The sequence below is a fragment of the Mustela lutreola genome, chromosome 6, assembly GCF_030435805.1.
Source record: "Mustela lutreola isolate mMusLut2 chromosome 6, mMusLut2.pri, whole genome shotgun sequence".
NCBI lineage: Eukaryota > Metazoa > Chordata > Mammalia > Carnivora > Mustelidae > Mustela > Mustela lutreola.
The window spans coordinates 68,918,651-68,939,196 of record NC_081295.1 but is presented as its reverse complement, the minus strand read 5'-3'; the positions used below and the strand labels follow the sequence as shown (position 1 = coordinate 68,939,196).

The 20,546-nt window shown below is 40.9% G+C and overlaps 1 protein-coding gene across 2 annotated transcripts in view; it reads right to left on the bottom strand.

Moving 5' to 3' along the window:
* STX7 (syntaxin 7) overlaps positions 1-13,721 on the bottom strand; it is a 46,183-nt gene extending 32,462 nt beyond the window's left edge. The window contains exons 1-3 of one of the 2 annotated variants that reach the window (XM_059177525.1): positions 13,581-13,681; positions 10,369-10,481; positions 6,719-6,869 (exon numbers count right to left, since the gene is read on the bottom strand). In XM_059177525.1, coding sequence (XP_059033508.1) covers positions 6,719-6,803 — 85 coding nt within the window. In that variant the 5' untranslated portion in view covers positions 6,804-6,869; positions 10,369-10,481; positions 13,581-13,681. Of the gene's footprint in view, positions 1-6,718; positions 6,870-10,368; positions 10,482-13,580 lie in introns of both variants that reach the window. The other variant, XM_059177526.1, reaches the window with a different exon arrangement.
* Between the last annotated feature and the right edge of the window lie 6,825 nt (positions 13,722-20,546).

Genomic DNA, 20,546 nt, shown 5'->3' with positions numbered 1-20,546 from the left:
TCTACTAAAGTTAAGAAATTGGGACTATCAGTCATTCACGTTAGAGGTTTACCTTTACAGAGTATGGGGCGGGTAAAATATGAGAAGGGCTTCAGCGTACTGGTAATGTTCTTCTTGGTATATGTGGTGTTGTAACAATTTATTGAGTTATACATTAATAACTGGTGTACTACTCTCTCTATATATTATAGCTCTATTTTTTAAAGATTAAAAAAAATGTTCAGTTATGTGATGGATTTCAATAATTTATTCTGCTTTCAAAAACATGAGTTACTTCTGTGTGTTTTTGCAACTCTAAACAAGTCTGTGTTGAAATAATCTACAGGAGATAAATAATATCATTTATTCGAAAATGAGTACATTTTTCTGGGTTTGGTTGTTTGCTTGCACAAGGATGAATGGTACCAGTGAAAATATCCTACTCTGCTTTACCTTATGTAATGGGCTCAGCCATTTCCACCCATAAAGGCTGGTTCATCCTTACGCTACCCATCACTGGTAGGAGTTTGTGTCAAAGAAAATACAGACAAGTGATAAGGGGTAACTGGGTGTACATCTCATCTCCAAATACTACTAATAAAAATGTTACTTGTAAATATCTCAAGCCAAAGCTTGAGCATTAAGTCCAAGCATTTCTTTTGATGCATGATCATCTTCTAGACCTGGGATAACAAATCGTTTTATTGACATGCCAACTCCTGTCTATTGGGAATGGTTGCCTGCAGCACTGGATTGAGAAAGACTGGATGCCATGGTGGGGCCATCAACGGAACAGTGTCTGTGCCACAGGCAAAGGATGGAGCAGCTGGGGCACAAATACCTTGCTGACTCTGTGACAGAGTCAACAACAAAACACTTTCTCTCACAGGGTAAAAATATTTTCTTCATCAGGATCACATTGAGATCTAAATAACTTTCCTCATTGCTTCCACCTCCACCCCTACCACCCTGTCAATAAAATTCCATATTCAGGAAAATTTTCAAATAAATAGTTACATTAAGACAAAAATATGTATTTTCTTAATTATTTTAAATGCTCTAGAGAAATCCCTAATAAAGTTCTAATCTGTTACACTTATTAGTCATTCTTAAAAAGTTAACGTTAATATAATCTATTTCTATCTATTTTATATTTATGAATTTACACTTTAAATATTTTTATATAAATTACATTATTGTAATATGATTTAAGTAATTCACTAGTAAAGAAAATTGGTAAGATTACAGATATTTTTAACAAAAAGTATCTTAAGACAAAAAAAAGTTAAAAATATCTTGTTTCATCTGTTCTACTCTTTGCAAAACAGAACTTTCAGGATATAGTACTAGTTAAAGAAAAAATTCCAATCTTAATAAATGTTATTCTTGGGTCCCTCCCAGAATCAAAAATCTTTTTGATTGCTATTTTCTTTTTTGGTATAAACTGAGCCATAAAAATTAATAGTTTACAAGTTTTCCCTGATCTCAATCAAAAGTAATATCAAAATAAACTTCTCCTCCCACTGCAGTATTTAGGAAGACGTTAGCTTTAGTTGAACAGGTGCACATATTCTAACAAGGGTATTACCCTACTTACAGCATCTTCTTCTAAGATTTCTTTTGTGCAACTAGATAATTTGTCTGGACACAAATTTAAGAGATGCAAATGTAGTGTGAAGAGAAACACCTAAATGTGGTGCAAAGTACCATCTTATTCAATCACATCCAGTATTATTAGCACTACCAGATGGGAAAAAAATGAACTGAAATTTCACACTTCTGCCTTTCACTTCCACGTGATTTCTTCATATCTGATTCAGTGATGCACACGGGGTAGGTTAGATCTTTAACACTAACAAACTCTACCTCATCTAAACTTCCCTTCATTCAGACACTGACTCTCAGAATTAGAAAAAATACAAAATGATGATTGGTTTCACTAAATTCATGATCCCAAATCTCAAGTGAATACTCAACATGTGAAACAACCCTTCATTCCAAGGTATGTCAATCCTTTCCATTGTCAAATCTGTAACTAATCACTTTCTCCTTTCCATAAACTTCCCATAGCCTTCCAGCTCTTCTCTGCCTAATGCCTTTGGCTCCTACTTCATTTAAAACCAGGCCACCCAGACGGAACCTCCCATCTTTGCCCACCACATTTACATTCATGCCATACTCTGCCTGGGCTCTGTACAGTGAACGAAACGCAAACCGGACACTGGTGACACATTCCCCTCCCCCTCTCATCTTCAGAGACCTTTCTTTCCCAATTGTACTCTCGGTAGACTCTCTCTTATGTAGCAGAAAAAAGCAGCCTCTTCTTAGACCCTCTTTCTACTTCAATGGTAGAATCCTCCAATTGCCTCCTAAATACTGAATTTCTTCCCCTTCTTAAATGGAGCAAGCCCCATTTCAGTAAGCATAGTGCAATCCAGCCTTCCCAGCAGCTAGGTGTAGCCAGGTCACTATACATAAGCTCTGCTCAATGATACAAGCAGAGGGGAGTAGGAGTCTAGGAAAGTTCTTTAGTTGAAAAAGGATCAGTTCTTCTCCCTCCTTTTCTCCATCACACTCAGACATGAATATGAGATCTTTCTTCCTTTCTACTTTCTTTCAGATTTTATTTGACAGAGATCGAGAGAGCAGTAACAGCAGGGGGAGTGGCAGGCAGAGGGAGAAGCAGGATCCCTGCTAAAGTAGGATTCTGGGATCATGACCTGAGCCAAAGGCAGACGCTTAACTGACTGAGCCACCCAGGCGTCCCTGAGACCATTCCTTTCCAAGCAACCAGTCTGCCCTAACCAATTCTCTGCTTTTTAGTCTCTTGGCAGCATGAGACACAGATGATGGCTCACTCAGTCCTGAAACACTTTTTCTGATTTCTGGAAATCCACCAGATCCTGATTTTCTTCTTACCTCCCCAGTCACTCTGATTCTTCATGCCTTCTCCCTGCCTTCCTGACTTCTACATTTTTAACGCTCCTGCTCTCTGCTCCTACTCCTTTGTTATTATTTTAGACCCATGGTTTCAAATACTACTTATCCTCTGATGACACTCTGATCTCCAAATTCATAAATCTAAACTAGATGTCTGACATCTCTAATTAGGAGTTTAAAAGATATCTCAACATTGGGGAGGGTATGTGCTATGGTGAGTGCTGTGAAGTATGTAAGCCTGACGATTCACAGACCTGTACCTCTGGGGCTAATAATACATTATATGTTAATTAAAAAAAAAAAAGACATTTCAAACTTTACTTCGTCAAAAAAATTCTGTTTCTAAACTACAGTATATACCTCAGTATATACTCGGCTGCTCTACAAAAACATGGAGTCACCCTGGACTTCCTTCTCTCTCTCAATCCACCCACATTCATCAGCAGGTCTTGCTGGCTCTGCCTCCGAAGAGCATCCATCAGTTTTCTCTGTCCCCACTGCCACCATGCTGGTACAAGCCAACATCACTCACCAGACCCGTGCGATGGACAACGAGTCCCCACCTCAAACTCCCTGAAGTCCACTTTCTAAGCAGCAGCAGCCAAAGCAATCTTTTCAAAGCACAGATCTGACTGTGTGTCTTCCTTCTCAGAATGAAATCTAAACTCCCCGACAGCCTCCCCGGCTCAGGGCGGCCTGTTTGACCTCCTGATTTCATCTCCAGCCATAACTGCCTCACAGGCTGTGTTTCAGCCACACCAGGCTTCTCTTTCTTGTCTATTTTCTTGCTTCAGGATTTTAATACCAGCTATGGTTGCTTCTAAATGTTGTCATACATCTTCTCACTCCTAGCCCCTTCTCGTCCTCACTCAGGGGACCATCTCGGCCATGGCAGCTTCCCCCTCAGGCACCTGCTCTCATACTACTCTCATTTTCATTATAGGACACCATGTCATTCATTTTTTTTAACTTCTTAAAAAAATTCATTTAAATTAATTAATTAGCATATACTGTATTATTAATTTCAGAGGTAGATAGAGGTCAGTGATTCATCAGTTGTATATAACACCCAGTACTTATTACATCATGTGCCCTCTTTAATGCCCATCACCCAGTTACCCCACCCCATTAAATTTTTTTTAAGCATCGGTTTCTTCTTACACTATAAAGTACATGAGAAAAGGGCCGGAGGGATCCTGCTTACTGTTGGATTTCCAGAGTCTGGTACCATGACTAGCAAGCAGTAAGTGCTCAATAAATTATTTGCTGAACAAACAGAGAATATCTTAATTACAAGTCACTTAGTCTGAACCATTATTCTAGTGTTTAAACCTCTAACAGACCTGAGAAACAGTATCTGACTACCATATACTCATCACTTAGTAACAGGGACTGCACTCCTCCTGAGCTTGGCAATTCCATCCCTGAATAACCAGGATTATTCAAAAGCCCTTTCCTTCCAGAGCTGAAGTCTGGCTACTGTTGCTTCTATTCATTTGTGGAGACCTTCATGATCATACAGAATACCTTTCTTATATTTTATATAAGACAGTGTTTCTATATTTGAAGATGGTGACTATAGCTTCTCATGGCTGAAGAGACCTAGTATTCTTTTTTCTTTTCTTTTCTTTAAAGATTTTATTTATTGAGAGAAAGAGAGCAGATGTATGAGCAAGGGAAAGGCAGAGGGAGAGAAAGAATCTCAAGCAGACTCCACACCTAGCACAGAGCCTGATGCCGGGCTCAATTTCATAAACCCGAGATCATGACCTGAGCTGAAATCAAGAGTCAAATACTTAACAAGCTGAGAAACCCAGCGCGCTCCACAGTCCAAAGCTGCCCCAAAGCACACAACAAAGTCACATACTTAGTTATGAGTTATGTCATGAATATGCAACTCTGGCTCAACATATCACTCCTCATCTGGTTAGATCAACCGATCTCTTTCTCAGTGGACATGACTTAAGTTAACTCTTGCTTCCTTCCAGTTCAAGCCCACACATGATCTCCAGTCTGTATATCTTTCATACCACCGGATAATTACTGCCTCTATGATCTCAGTGCCTACCCTCATTCCTCCTCCTCTTCCCAGAATTCCTAACATTCACTTTTCCCAGCCCAAAGACCTGCCTGTCCTCTGGAGGAAGGCCTCCTGGTCTCATTTCTTACACAAAGGTCCTGATTTTCCCACACATGTAAACTAAAATTATAACCTCTCTTAATTTTCACACATGAGCCTGAGGCCAACCAGCACTACTTCTAAGAAAGAAAAAGAATCTTGATTTCTTTGGCTTTTATTATTATACCACTGTGCACAGCAGCACTTTTTTAGAACCATCTGTAATCTACTTTTACTCCTTTTGCCTCCAAAACATGCTGACACCTTACTGAGATCATCTGGGTAGAGTAGTAACATCTCAGAAGTTAATGATTAGATAAGAAAACATGATTTGGTCATCTGAAAACATTCTTTTTTTTTTTTTTTTTTTTTAAAGATTTTATTTATTTATTTGTCAGAGAGAGAGAGAGAGAGAGAGAGAGTGAGAGCGAGCACAGGCAGACAGAGTGGAAGGCAGAGGCAGAGGCAGAAGCAGGCTCCCTGTGGAGCAAGGAGCCCAATGTGGGACTCGATCCCAGGACACTGGGATCATGACCTGAGCCAAAGGCAGCTGCTTAACCAACTGAGCCACCCAGGCGTCCCCTGAAAACATTCTTTATTTTCATAGTGTGTTAGCCCATTCTGGTAAAGAGAACAGGAGACTTAACAAAGTAAGCTGAAGAATAATGCTGTTTTAACACACCCTAAAATAAACTCTTTAGGTAACACCCAAAGGGGCAAAATACTGATCACAAGGTAACTAAAAATAATCTACATATGTGATTAGCTATGATTCGGAAACACAATGTAAAACTTTAGGTTTTACTTTGGATCAAATTTGCTACAGTAATCTTTTAAACTATTTATCTATCTATCTATCTATCCATCCCAAGGAGTAATAATTTCTAAAAAAAATGCTACATGGAATTGGTCTACTAGGATAGTTTTTGACAGGTGTAGTACAGATAGTTTGTGGGAATTCTGAGAATCATCTTCTAGATCTGTCTCAATGGATTAAAATGTTGCCTTATTAGAGGTGCCTGGGTGGCTCAGTGGGTTAAAGCCTCTGCCTTCAGCTCAGGTCATGATCACAGTGTCCTGGGATCGAGCCCCGCATCGGGCTCTCTGCTTGTCAGGGAGGCTGCTTCCTCCTCTCTCTCTGCCTGCCTCTCTGCCTACTTGTGATCTCTGTCTGTCAAATAAATAAAAATTTTAAAAAAATTAAAAAAAAAAAAAGTTGCCTTATTAGTTACTCCCTGCTCCTTAAAGATGGACTGTGTATTTTTCCCTCTACAAAACTTTATTTTTAATAAATGTAAACTCTTCTTGGTACTCCTCAGTTCCAATCCTATGGCATTTAATCAACAAGCCTCTTTAATCTCATCCAGAACCAGCTGATTTTAAAGCAAATATAAGTATCTATTCTTTTATATCTTTATTTCATTAATAAAATAGTGTATTATGTGCATGGCACTCTATAGAAAAATGCAAAAGTATTATCTCTTCTAATGCAATTATCTTTCACATTCACTCTAAAAAATTCTAGCCTTTTTTAAAAAAAATTTTTATTTTTAATTTTAATAGTTCTAGCCTTCTAAAATCTGTTTTTAGAGGATTGCTCCTCCCTTTCTCAGTCCGGGAGTTGTCCTAGTATGAACCTCTAAGTTCAGTTAAGAATTGAAAACAGTGAAGTCAACTTACAACATTGTGTGATCTTCTGGATATTAGAAGAGATACGCTGGGCCAGTAGAGCAGGGTCACCACCAACTCCCGGAGTGTAAGACATAGCTGATTCGCTTATTCACTAATTTCATCAGATGTTGGCGGGCTGGACAGTTTTCTAAGCAGTCACCTACAAAACAGAAGTCTCATAATTGTACTTTTAAAGTTACTGGCCTACATTTTCCAAATTATCACCCAACAGAGTTTAAATATGGCAAAGAGACACATCAAACAGTAAAACTCTCATGGCTATCAGAAACACTGGCCTTTGAAAGTCCCAGGCATGTTAAACAATTAAAATTAAGCTCAAGTTGTACATTCCCTTTGAAAACTTTGATCTAAGGATGAGTTGCCAAGTCCCTTTTTTGTGTATAATTTTAATTGTTTACATATTTTTCTCCTTAACTAAAGTGCCAGCAACTATAAAGCAGTGTCTACATGCGACGTATCTTTTCTTTCTCCAACATTTAAAAATTTCTGACATGGGGTGCCTGGGTGCCTCAGTGGGTTAAAGTCTCTGCCTTCCACTCAGCTCATGATCCCAGGGTGCTGGGATTAAGCCTTGCATTGAGCTCTCTGCTCGGCAGGGAGCCTGCTTCCCCCCCACCCCTCTCTGCCTGCCTCTCTGCCTACTTGTGATCTTTGTCAAATAAATAAATAAAATCTTTAAAAACAATAATAATTTAAAAAATAAAAATTCCTGACACAAAACGGGTATTTACATATTTATTAAATGGTATACAAAGTTCAGGGTGTCCCCAGAAATGTCACTTTATCTAATTTAACACACAGAGGAACAGCTTCGGAACATAGGACTGATGGGTCTTCTAATTGTAATACCATAGGTCAACTTTGAGAGGCAGAGCTGACAAGTGAGGGGAAAAGGGCATGCTCCGTAAAAGCTCACCACACCTTACCAACAGAGCAAGGAGAACACACTCCTCTTCCAGAAGCCCGCATGAGGACAGGAAGCAAAGCTGGGGCACTGCCACAGGAAGGAAGCGAGAGGAAGCTCTTTTCGGTCTCAATGCACGCCACACCACATGTGTCGCGGTTTGGAAAGAAAGACGGAAAGGGTATCCCGGCAGACAGGACTGGGCACAGCACACTCTCAACAACTCCACACCCACATTTCATTGAGTGCACTGACTGCAGCAAAGCTGTAGGCAGTCCATGTGTGAACCGACTCTCTACTGAGAGTCTGCTACATGGCCAGCATGAAATGAAGCACTAGGGAGTGGCAAGCAAACAGGACAAGAATCTGCTCAATTCATGTTTGTCACTTCGGAGGGGGGAGAAACTTAGTAGAGTAAAACAAGAGCAACACAAATCAGCAAAAGGTCATGTGCCAGACAAAGGTGAGAGGCTAGGAAAAGGAAATTTTCACCATTGCCCTTATCTTGAAAGAATTTATGACACAGAAACAGAAGATGTGACTACCTGGGTATGACTGGTACGGAAAATGACAAAGGCAAAGATGTGAAGCCTGGGACCGGCAGACCCAGGACGCGCATACAGGGTACTTGGCAGTGTGGAATTTTGGGAAGGCAGAGATGGTTGCTAGTCTACCTAGGGATCAGGAGAGTTGTGGCTGGGAAAAGTAGGAGACAACATGGAGAGAAATGACCCAACATTTATTGCCCATCTGAGAAATGAAATGCATTTCACACAGACCGTCTATTCTAATTTTTAAAGCCTCCCCCTTAAAGGGGATAGTAGCAACTAAACCTTGTTTTAACAACAAGCAAACTGCGGCTTATAAAGATGAAGTAACTATAAATGTAATCCAACTACCTACCGTGTGGAGGTGGGGTTCAATCCCAAGGTTTGGGCTCCCAAACCACCCATGCCTGCTACCACACAAAACTAAGATCATGGAAAAGAGAGGGCCCTGAATGCTGGATTTAGTTTTAATATGTTGCAATAAGAAGCCACTGGAGATTGCTGGTAGGGGAGAAGAGGGCAGTTCTGGCAGGAAGGACACCTGTAGAACTGCTGAGACAGGCAGAACAGTACTGGCTCCATAGCTGAAACTCTGGTGCAACGTGGAATGTCCCTGGCCACCATGGAATTCCTGGGAACTTTCAGATGCTCTCCATACATCCTTCATTGATCCACACGTCCAATTTACCTATTCTGGGCTCTTCAGATCTCACCTAGTCCTACGGATAGACCTAAATCTCAACTCAAACAGAACTACCTCAGAAAGATGGCAGATAGCCTTGGCCTTGGGCCTGCAGCCACCTGAAGATCTGTGGCCCAGTCAGAACAAGATTGGACTGAAACCAACACTATCGCATGCATCTCACAAACCACCAATTAGATCTTGAAATTCGGCATCTTTTTTTTTTTTTCAATAAAACCTTGAGATGTAATTCACAACCATGCAATTCACCCATTTAAAGTGTACAATCCTGGGGCACCTGGGTGGCTCAGTGGGTTAAAGCCTCTGCCTTCAGCTCGGGTCATGATCTCAGGTCCTGGGATCGAGCCCCGCGTCGGGCTCTCTGCTCAGCAGGGAGCCTGCTTCCTCCTCTCTCTCTGCCTGCCTCTCTGCCCACTTGTGATCTCTCTCTGTGTCAAATAAATAAATAAAATCTTTAAAAAATAAATAAATAAATAAAGTGTACAATCCTGTTTCTGCAAACTCTCCCACTAATCTACTTCATGTCTTCATGACTTTGTCTATTCTGTACATTTCCTCTGAATAAAATCACACAATGTGTTCTCTAGTGACAGCCTCTTTCTCTTAGCATGTTGCCAAGGTCCATCCATATCGCAACATGGATCAATGGGTCATTCCTTTTCATTAACAATTAATATTCCACTGACAAAAACAGGCAATTCTCTCCTGGCTCACTGATACCTTTCCTTTTCCTTTCCCCATTAACTAGAGCTCTAGAAAAACTGCCTCACTGCCAACACAAACATAAGAATGAGAAAACCTTTCTCATTTACTGTCTTCAGGAGGCTCCTCCCTCCACATACAAAGTATTAAAACACTCCCCTTAATCCTCAAAACTCATGAGAGCCTAACCTAAGCCTTCTCCCTGTTTTTTTTCCAAGGCCCCCTTTTTCCTCTTCAGAGAATCAATCAATTGGCTTAAAACACCACCAGTTTTCCTCACCCCTTTAATCAAGCAACTAAATTCTCAAAAGTTCCTGCTGTTGAGATAACTGGACTTCCATCATCCAAAGAGGGGCTGTTGCTGGACTGGCTGGAATCTCCTTAGAGGAACGGAACAGCGGGTTATCACCTCAGCTCTGTGTTGAATGAAGAATGAAAAGAAATGTGCAAATGATAGAAGAGAAAGATCCATTAAAATCAACAGGATTAACAATGGGTAATTCTTATTTCCAAAGCATTTCGCTTAGGACTTCTAGATTTCTTTTCTCAGTCGATTCTTACGGCAGACCTCTGAGGTGGGTACACTTATTGTTCTGATTTTTCACATGAAAACACTACGGTATAACAAGAATAAGTAACTTGCTTAATTTTAACAGCTAAAGTTTGAAACTACATCTTACAGCGCTTATTTTTAAAACACTAAATCATACTGCTTCACCATATAACAAAAACTCAGGACAGGTGAACCCACTCAATTAAAACAAAACAAAACAAAATTTACCACTTTTCTGCAGACTCCAATCTTAGGATGAGGAACAGATAGCTACATGAGTAGATCAAGGTAACACAGCTGAAGAGCATAGTCCTTTTCTCTTATTCTGCTAATAGTGATATCTAAAAGACAACAATGGTTGGCCCTTCAGATGATAAAATATGAGAAATAAAGGAGCCAAATGACTAACTTTACTGCAAAAACATATACACAAATAGATAAACCACAGTTACAGCTAACTATAAAATGACTTAAAAGTTTATGATCTGTGCATATAGACTAGAATCAACTAAGTTATGCCGATAGCTGCTGTCCACATCAGTCTCCAGCACTTAGCCCAGAGCTAACAAGCACTAAAGGACTCTTGATGACCATTTTTTTAAAAGATTTTATTTGTTTATTTGATAAAGATACAGCGAGAGAGAGGAAAAACAAGCAAGGGCACTGAGAGAGGGAAAGCAGGCTTCCTGCTGAGCAAGGAGCCCCATGTGGGTCTCAATCCCAGCACCCTGGGATCATGACCTGAGCTGAAGACAGATGCTTAATGACTGTGACTGAACCACCCAGGTGCCCCTCCTGATGACTATTTTTGAAAGCTCATTCAGAATTCCTAGTTTTATTGCTCAGAATAACAATAACCCTTTATCTATACCTGCTCTACCAAATATTCAAATATGACATGTGAGGCCAGGGGCCTATATAGCTCTTGTGTAGAACATTTCCATCACAGCAGAAAGTTCTACTAAATAGTGCTTATGTAGACATCTCAACAATTACCTTTCTATGAAAATATATGGACTGTAATGGAAAAAAGGAAAGAGAGGATCAGAGTGCAACACTCATCACGAGGATCTTCTCAAGACTTTCTATAGAGCACAAATAAAAGAACAAAGGGAACTGTGAAATCTTAAGTGTCAAACACTACCCCCAGGTACCACTACTGGACACACTGCAGAATCCCAAGACTCCCAATAAGCACAAATCTCATGCTCTATAAATCAAGCGTGGACAGAACCACAGAAATACTTTCACTTTCTAATTTGGGAGTACTAACATAAAACACTGGACTTCCTCCACACCATGCGCCAGAATGTAAGCTCCCCGGAGGGCAAGGTTTTGTCTGTTTCGTGCACTATTCTAATCTCAGTACCTGCTTCTATAACAAATATTTGTACTTAATAAATATTTGTAGAGGGGCGCCTGGGTGGCTCAGTGGGTTAAAGCCTCTGCCTTTGGCTCAGGTCGTGATCCCAGGGTCCTGGGATTGAGCCCCACATCGGGCTCTCTGCTCAGCGGGGAGCCTGCTTCCTCCTCTCTCTGACTCCCTCTCTGCCTACTTGTGATCTCTGTCTGTCAAATAAATAAATAAAAATTTTTTAATAAATAAATAAATATTTGTAGGCCGAATGGATAAATATACCTATTTCCTAAGAACACATACCTAGTCTGAGGATAAATAGTTATCAATCCTAAGACTGTCTTCTTTCAGATCCTAAATGCACTGGGCTGATTACTGCCTTAGGGCTTTGCTGAGTGTCATTTCCTATCCCTAGAAGGCTTCTCCCATGATCCCCACATGACTGACACCAGCAAAGTCTCACTGCATGCTGGATAAGTCTTTGGTGACTACTTGCATCTAAAATGAGAAATTACCACTCCTGCCACTCTCTGTTGATCTAACTTCCTTTATCGTAGTGCTAATCACTATTTAAGATGATCTAGGTGGTCTACTGCTCATTATCTATCCATACCTCGGCCATATAAACACAAGACAACCTTGTTAGCCTTGTGGAATCCACAGTATTGGGTGCACGGTAGATGTTCCATAAGTGTGAAGGCGATCATTCTAGGGATGTGAGCATTCTCTACCCAAACCAAATTAACTGAATTCTTTAGCTCAGCATCTCCATCTATTAAACTATTATACTATTTGGTTTTACTCACAATACCAAGGATTATTTTTCACCCTTCCCTACACCAAACTGTCAAATGGAATCATGACAAACTTTACTCAGACTTACTGCCAGTGTTTTATATAATTTATTTTTCCACCGCCAGCACTTGGCTGAAGTTTGATATCCTAACCAAAACGAGGCTATGTTATTGGAGCAGCAGAAGCAAAATAACCGAAGAAAAATGATGCAGACATTAATGAGGTACTATAATATATTAACTTCTACAACAAGTATGAAACAAGAGCATAATTCTTAATTAGTCACAGTCCGAGACAAACTCCACAAAGCGGCCTTCAAAACAGAGGCCAGCCACATCACAAGACACTGCTCTACACTGCTAAAAGTCTCTGCATGGGTGAGGCTAAGGCTGCTCCAGAAGAAATGCCTACCTGCAACATTACTCAACACACAGCACTTCATAATCATTTTCTTCCAGATTGTGCACGTTTTAAATTATAGTCAAAATACACTGATGTGAATTAAATAAAAAGTAATGTATGTATACAAGAGCCAAGCAAATACAAGAAATTTGAGAGGGGAAAAAAAATACGGCATTTGACCAAAAGGTAATGTTATTTTCTTCTTTGTGTCTAAATTTTTAAAAAGCAGGAACCTAAAAACAAGGAGCCGGGTGGGTGGTAGGGGGGCGGGTATCTTGAAATATTTTATGTATTTTTAAAGGTCTTTATGTAAACCAATTAATGATTAATGACGTGTACTGAAATCAAAGAAAGTTAGCTTGCCTTCAAGCCAGACAGAAAACCAACTACAATTAGCCTCCGAATAAACGGCTAGGGCTCCTTCACTACAGCCATCTATTTTCAGTTCCCCTGTTTTCGGGAAGAGAACTTTAAAGTGCGTTTTCTAACTCCACGAGTCGCAAAGAGGAAGAGGTCACTTGGGTGTCCCGCATCGGGCAGAAGCAGGATTCCCGAGCTCCGCCCCAGCGGGCCCCGGCGCCGGCCCCGCCCGGGTACGCGCAGCCCGCGGGTGCACCGCAGCCAGCGCCCCAGCCGGGCTGCTGCGCGGCGCGGCGTCGCGGGGCCGGCGGGGCCGGCAGGGCCTGCCTGACCGGGGGCGTGGGCAGCACCGGTGCTCCGAGGCTGGAGCAGCGCCCGCCCTCCGCCTCCCGACCACAGCGGCAAAGCTCAAGGCGGCGGCCACCTGACAACGCGCACAAACAAGGAGGCGCGGCAGCCGCGGGGACTTAGCGCCTTTGGGACACCGGGCCTGGGGGCCCCCTCCCTCCCCCCAGGCTGCGCTTACCCCAACCTCCTCGGCTTCCTCCTTCTCCTCCTCTGGCCGTGGGCACCCACGGGCCCCAGAGGCCCCTGCTACGGTTCTCAGCTGATGGGCGGTGGCACTGGGGCTCCCAGTCCGCATGCGCACAATACAGCTCTGGGATGGAGGCGGGGCTGGCTCCCCTCTCGTTGGCCGGCGAGATTGAGTGACAGCCACTCTGCCCCGCCCCCTCCGTGTCTCAGCTAAGGAATAAGGTACCAAGAAAATTGCAAGGGAGGTGTTTTTGAGGCCTCGACTAACGGAAGGCAAACGTCTTAGCCAGCGTCCAAAAAAACCAGAGGAGGGAACGAAGAGCATCCGTCTTTATCGGGTGATGGCGGCCTCCCTAGACTCGTACCTTCAGCCCGCCCCATCAGGTCCTGCCCATCTTCTTACTCTACAGTAGAACGTATTCAGGGCTCCATTAAAAAATGCTAAAGCAAATATGCAATACTAGAGAGAACAATGACAAAATAAGTGAAGAGTCGCCCATTTAGTAGACAGATTTTCTTTTTCTTTTTCTTTTTTTTTTTTTTAAGATTTTATTTATTTATTTGACAGACAGATCACAAGTAGGCAGAGAGTCAGGCAGAGAGAGAGGTGGGGAAGCAGGTTCCCTGCTGAGCAGAGAGCCCAATGCAGGACTCCATCCCAGGACCAGGAGATCATGACCCCAGCCCAAGGCAGAGGCTTAACCCACTGAGCCACCCAGGCACCCTCAGCTTACTTTTAATCGTCTGCTTTTAAGAGAAAAATGAGAACAAGAAATATTTCCTATTTCACATCTTTCCTGAAGAAAACTACAGTAAGTGTTTTAATAAACAGCAACTTACATTCTGCCTCTAAAAAGGGAGCAATAGAGTGGGCATGCTGGCCAAGCAAAAGGAATTCATCCTATCTAAAGGCGGCATGATTCAGTTAGCACCGACTGCACTTTGAGGAAATTCAGATTTTTATGTGAAATTCTTCTTTTTCAATATTTTTAGACTTTTGTATAACATTCTGTGATCAAATAAAGTAGGTATTCCAACTTCTATAATAGGCAATAGTTTCAACCATAGAGTATAAAAAAAAAAAAAAAAGCTGGAGGGGACCTTACAGAAAATCTAGCTCTAATCCCTCATTTAGCAAGTAAGTTAAGGAAACTGAAAACCAAAGAAACTTCATCAAAAGTACACAAACAGGGGCACCTGGGTGTCTCAGTGGGTTAAAGCCTCTGCTTTCCACTCAGGTCATGATCCCAGGGTCCTGGGATCTAGACCCAGTGGGGCTCTCTGCTCAGCAGGGAGCCTGCTTCCCCCCACCTCTCTCTGCCTACTTGTGATTGCTGTCTGTCAAACAAATAAATAAAAATATTTTTCAAAAAAAGTGCACAAATAATTATGAGCAACATAGGTCCAGATGACTTAATTCAGAATCTTTAGTTCTTCCTGCCATATCACATGCAGCAAATATTCATTGAGAAGCTGCCATGTGGCTTGTACTATTTCAGGAGCTGCAGGTATCAAGATTTGTGGGGTGTATAGTATTTTCCCTCAAGGAACTCAAGAAGTAAGATCCTTCCCAGGACACTGTAAGAAGTACTATGATAAAGATTTGTACACAGCATGGCGGGAGCCCAGGGATAAGGATGACTTAGTGTGTGGTCGGGGACCATTTCAAGGGGGAAGTGTTAACAGAATCTTAAAAGATGTGTAATAGTTCCCTGGGAAGACAAGATGAGAAAGGACATTCCAGTCAAAAGGGAGAGCACATAAAAATTCACAGGCAAGTGCAAACTCTGCATAATTTTATTTGGATGAAGCACAGTGGGTGAATTTGAGGGCCAAAAGACTAGAAAGGCAAGTGGAATTTATATAATGGAAAAACCTTTTCTATATCATCTTAAATGAGTATCTAAGAGGAGCTGAACTATTAAAGGAATTTGAACAAAAGTGTGATGTGCTTATAATTCTGTGCTATGAAGAAAACTGGAGAAATGGGGGACACTCAAAGGAAATAACTCTGATACCTGAGAGAGAGACAGACTGCAACCATTTATAAAGCTATTGGAGGGGGTCGGGGGGGGGGTTATGGACATGGGGGAGGGTATGTGCTATGGTGAGTCTGTGAAGTGTGTAAACCTGGCGATTCACAGACCTGTACCTCTGGGGCTAATAATACATTTATATGTTTATTAAAAAATAAAATAAATAAAAAATAAATAAAAAGCTATTGTAATAGTAGCACATCCCCAATTTAGAATCTCCCCAGTATCAGAGATGCTGAAAGATGGTCTTAAGACAAATGCACTGGGAAAGAAAAGGAAAGGCCTGCTTCGAGAAATATTAGGAAGACTTGGAAATTAATTGGATATGAAGAATGGAAGAGATGACTACTATTTTCGGGATGTGAGCTGAATGTGATGTAGCTGTCCGGGATCTAAGGTCGCTAATAGAGTAATTGCAGTTTGAGGATGATGGTGCTGGAATAGGAGAGCAAAGCTACTTAAGCAAAGCTACTTAAGCTACTTGTGTTGTAGTTAAAATTCTGGGGAAGAGATATTTAGTTTGTGATGTCCTCCAGGTACTTTGAAAATGTGAGCTGGAATTCAAGGTAGAGCTCTGGCTGGAGCTATGACAAGAGATGAGGTCATTAACTCTCAGGATGGAATGTTCTGGACTCCTGTGTTTCAGGGAGGGCTGAGGGGAAAAAAAAAATCCTGAAAAGGAGTAATCAGAGAGCTGGAAAGTACACCAGGAAAAGGTGTAAGAGAGAATGAAGGAAAAAATTTCAAAAAGAGGAAATGCTCTATGACATCACATGTCACAGAAAGTTCAAGTAAATTAAGAACCAAAAGTTGTGCCCTGGACATGAGAATTAGGAAGTGGTTGGTAAACACAAAAGGGAATTCTAATCATTCAAGGAATGATCATGAAAAGAACTCATATCTGCATAAGTCCTATTGCATTTTTCAAACATCATTCCTGTTTCCTGAACCCAGGGCTATGTGAGGGAAAGAACAATGTAACAGAGAATCCGAGGCTCAGTGGCCTCTTCTGGTTCTCCTCCTCGTTACTGACTGAACCAGAACTAAGTTTCAGCTCTCTGAATACTCCTCCTGGGCAGTTTTCATTTTTTTTTCATGTTTTAAAATATGTCATGAGTGGATTCCTTTCAGGTCCTTTGAACACTAGACTGTATGGTAACCCTGCAAAATTTAGAGTTACAGAGGGCAAATGAATTCCTTTTTTTTTTAATAAAGATTTTATTTATTTATTTGACAGACAGAGATCACAAGCAGGCAGAGAGGCAGGCAGAGAGAGAGAGAGGAGAAAGCAGGCTCCCCTCAGAGCAGGAAGCCCGGACCTTGGGATCATGACCCAAGCCAAAGGCAGAGGCTTTAACCCACTGAGCCACCCAGGCACCCCAGCAAATGAATTCCAAAAGCATTCCTGACATTCGTAGCAACCCATCTGAGCCTTTGCCTGCAATTTAGGGAAATCCAGTCAGGGGCGGGGTGGGGGGGTGGCTTGAACCCTGTAGGACTCAAAATTCTGCCCATTTAATCAGTAATCATTTCATTTCTCAAACAAGTCCTTTATACTTGCAGAAGTTTCTTACATATGAAGCCTTGTAATTTGGATATTTCTAGAGCTAGTAATTTTGGGGATTTGGGTCTTCTTGAAAGATTTTTCAAGGGAAATTAGAAGTCCTTAAGTGAAAATTGTATCAACATATTTGTTGTGTCCTTATTAATATAAATACCACCTCTGCCATGTAGGATGGGGAACTCTCCCATTGCTCTAGCTCCAGCGTTTGCAAGATCAATTCCAGCGCACGAAAGGAGATCATTACCTATTTATTCAATGGTCCATGAACTAAAATTAATTTTTAAAAGACCACCGTGTGACCTTGTGGGAGAGCCTGAGAAGAGACACAAGAGGAAAAATATAGCAAGACAAGGAATTTATTGACAAATGGGAGGTACAAGTTGACTTATAAGAGTGTACTTTTGATTTATAATACAATGGAAAAACCACAGCTATTCTAAGAAATATGTGCTAGTTTAAAAGGCAGCTTAAATGAATATCTAATAAATAAGAGTTTTATTGTGCCTTATTCTGAAGCATCTCCATCTCCCTCTGCCATGTGCTTGTTTTCTAAAACCATACAAGTGCCTAGTGATAGGTCAAACACAGAACAGATTCTTCTCTGACTTTTAAACACACGTAGTAAGTAAGCATCCCATAGAAATCTTACATGAACAATTACGATAGGATGATTGGTATGTTCAATGCCAGTTTCACATCCTACACATTGTTGGCATGTCCCTCTGTCTGTGTCTCAATCCACGGCAGCAGCCTCCTCATCAGTGACCCTGTATCCAGTTCTACTCAAGTTCATTATCATCAAAGCCACTCCTGAGTGTTGGAAGCATGGATCTGAAAACATCACTCCAGGCTTTATGGCATCCGCATGATTGCAGCAAGCAATTCTTGAAATGACTCCTTAAAAATGAAAATGCTTGGGCTTGGCAGGGCTGGGAGGTTGTGTAGGTTGGAGGAAGGAATCAGTGAAGGGCATCTGTGGGGAAACCATATTATGATACAATCTTGAAGACTCACAGCACACGTTTGTAAATAAAAGTCTGGAGGACGCGGTTCAGCAAAGTAACACGTATAACTTTCTTTAACTCGGGTTTTTTCTGAATGTATTTGATGGTAGAATTTTATATTAAATGGTTGTGAAGACCTTCAAAATACACATTATGGAAAACATTGCTCTCAACATCAAGTCCAAACCCCTTCTCATGGTATATAAAGAGGGTGATTGATGATATGTCCAGTTTGCCTAGGACACTTCCCGCTTATGCTTGTTGTCCCAGTCTTTTGTCTGTTGAGCACCCCCTTTTATTCTCAAAAGTGTCCCAGTTCAGATGGTACATTACATGGTCACTTAATATATAAGGACCTACATGATCTAGATCCTGCCTTTCCCTGCATGAAAATTTATGCTTTGGAATATGCCAGCTTAAAGAACTTCTCCATCTTTTTCAGCTCCCACATCCCTCCCACTAGTTCTCTAGCCACACACCAGAGGTTTTCTTATTTTTGTGCTTTGCTCGGGCAGTTCCCTTTAACTAGAATAGGTTCTCTCTTCCTCCTCATTTTTAAAGCGAACTCTTTATTTTAGAATAACTGCAGACTTACAGAAGAGTTGCAAAGATTCTTCAGAGTTCTCATATATACCATACCCAGATTCTCCTAACCTGAACATCTTACATAATGACAGTGCATTTGTCAAAACCAAGAAATTAATGTTGATGTAGTAGTAGCAATCAAAGTATTGATTTAATTTACTTAACTAATTTTTCACTGATGTCCATTTTCTGTTCCTAGATTCAATCCAGTATACCTGATTTTACTTACAGAGCACGTTTCCGTGGTCTCCAATCCATGACAGCTTTCTGTCTTTCATTTTAGTCATGACCTTGGTACCTTCTAAAAATACTGGTCAGTTGGGGTGCCTGGATGGCGCAGTTGGTTAAGCAACCAACTCTTGGTTTTGGCTCAGGCTGTGATCTCAGGGTCGTGGGATCATGCTGGGAGTCAGGCTCTGTGTTCAATGCTTTGTATCCATAAGATTCTCTCTCCCTTTATTCCCACCTACCCTCCCCACACCCGATGCTCTCTTTCTTTCTCTCTAAAATAAAAATAGGGACACCTGGGTGACTCGGTTAGGCATTTGCCTTTGGCTCAGGTCATGATCCCAGAGCCCTGGGATCAAGTCCCACATCAAGCTCTCTGCTCATCAAGGAGCCTGCTTCTTCCTCTGCGCTGCTCCCCCTGCTTGTGCTCTCTCTCTCTCTCTCTCTGTGTCAAATAAATAAATAAAATATTTTTAAACATAAAATAAAAATAAATCTTAAACATATATATATATATTAAAAATACTGGTCAGGTGTTTTGCAGAATGTGCCTCAGTTTAGGTCTGACTAATGATTAGACTGGCATATAGATTTTTGGAGGGAATACCACAGAGATGGAATGTTCTCATCATACCATTTTGTGGGGCACATGGTAATCATCATTGTCTGTTACTGGTGATGTTACCCTTGATTACTTGGTTAAGGTGATGCCTGTAAGTTTTCTCCAAATTGAAGTTACTATTTTTGCATTTCCATACTATACTCATTAAAAAAGAATCACCAAGTCCAGTTCACAATCAAGAGGAGAATTGAGTTCCTCCTCCGGAGGGGAGAAACAACAAAAATTTATGGACATATGATGAAACTACTACAATAATTAGTAAATACTTGGAGAGAGATGCTTTGTGACTAAGTGCATATCTGATTTTTCCTTGAAGTTTTTCCCACTGATTTTAGCATTCATCATTATTTTTGCCTACAACAGTTATTGCTGTTGTGTTCTAAAGGTGATTTTCTATTTCTTTTCCTCTGAAATGAATATTTATCACGTCTCCCAGCTGATTTATTTTTTCAATAATTTTTTATATCAGTATGGATTTATAGATATTTATTTTATTCCTTAGATTATAATTAAGTTACCTTTTATATTTTTAGGTTAGCTTGGTGTCTTTTTTTTTTTTTTTTTTTTTTAGCACTTCCTTACTTGATACAACAAGGTGCTCCAGGCCCAGTCATTTTGCTTAGACCTATTTTTCCTTTTACAGAGAAATTATATTTAGAAACCAAGGTTTGGGTGCTAGTCTTCTCATTGTATTGGGGCATCATGACTTCTGTGCCCTCATAATGGACAGAACTAGCAAATCTATGTATATATTAACTCATGTATACACATGTATCTAATTTTATATGGATCTATCTATCTATCAACATCAGTTCACATAGATATTTTCAGCTCTAATCTGACATCACAGTGTTATTTCTACCGTTCCCTGCTTCCTTATTGCTAAGGAACCTGGCTCTTTTTATCTCTAATTCAATTC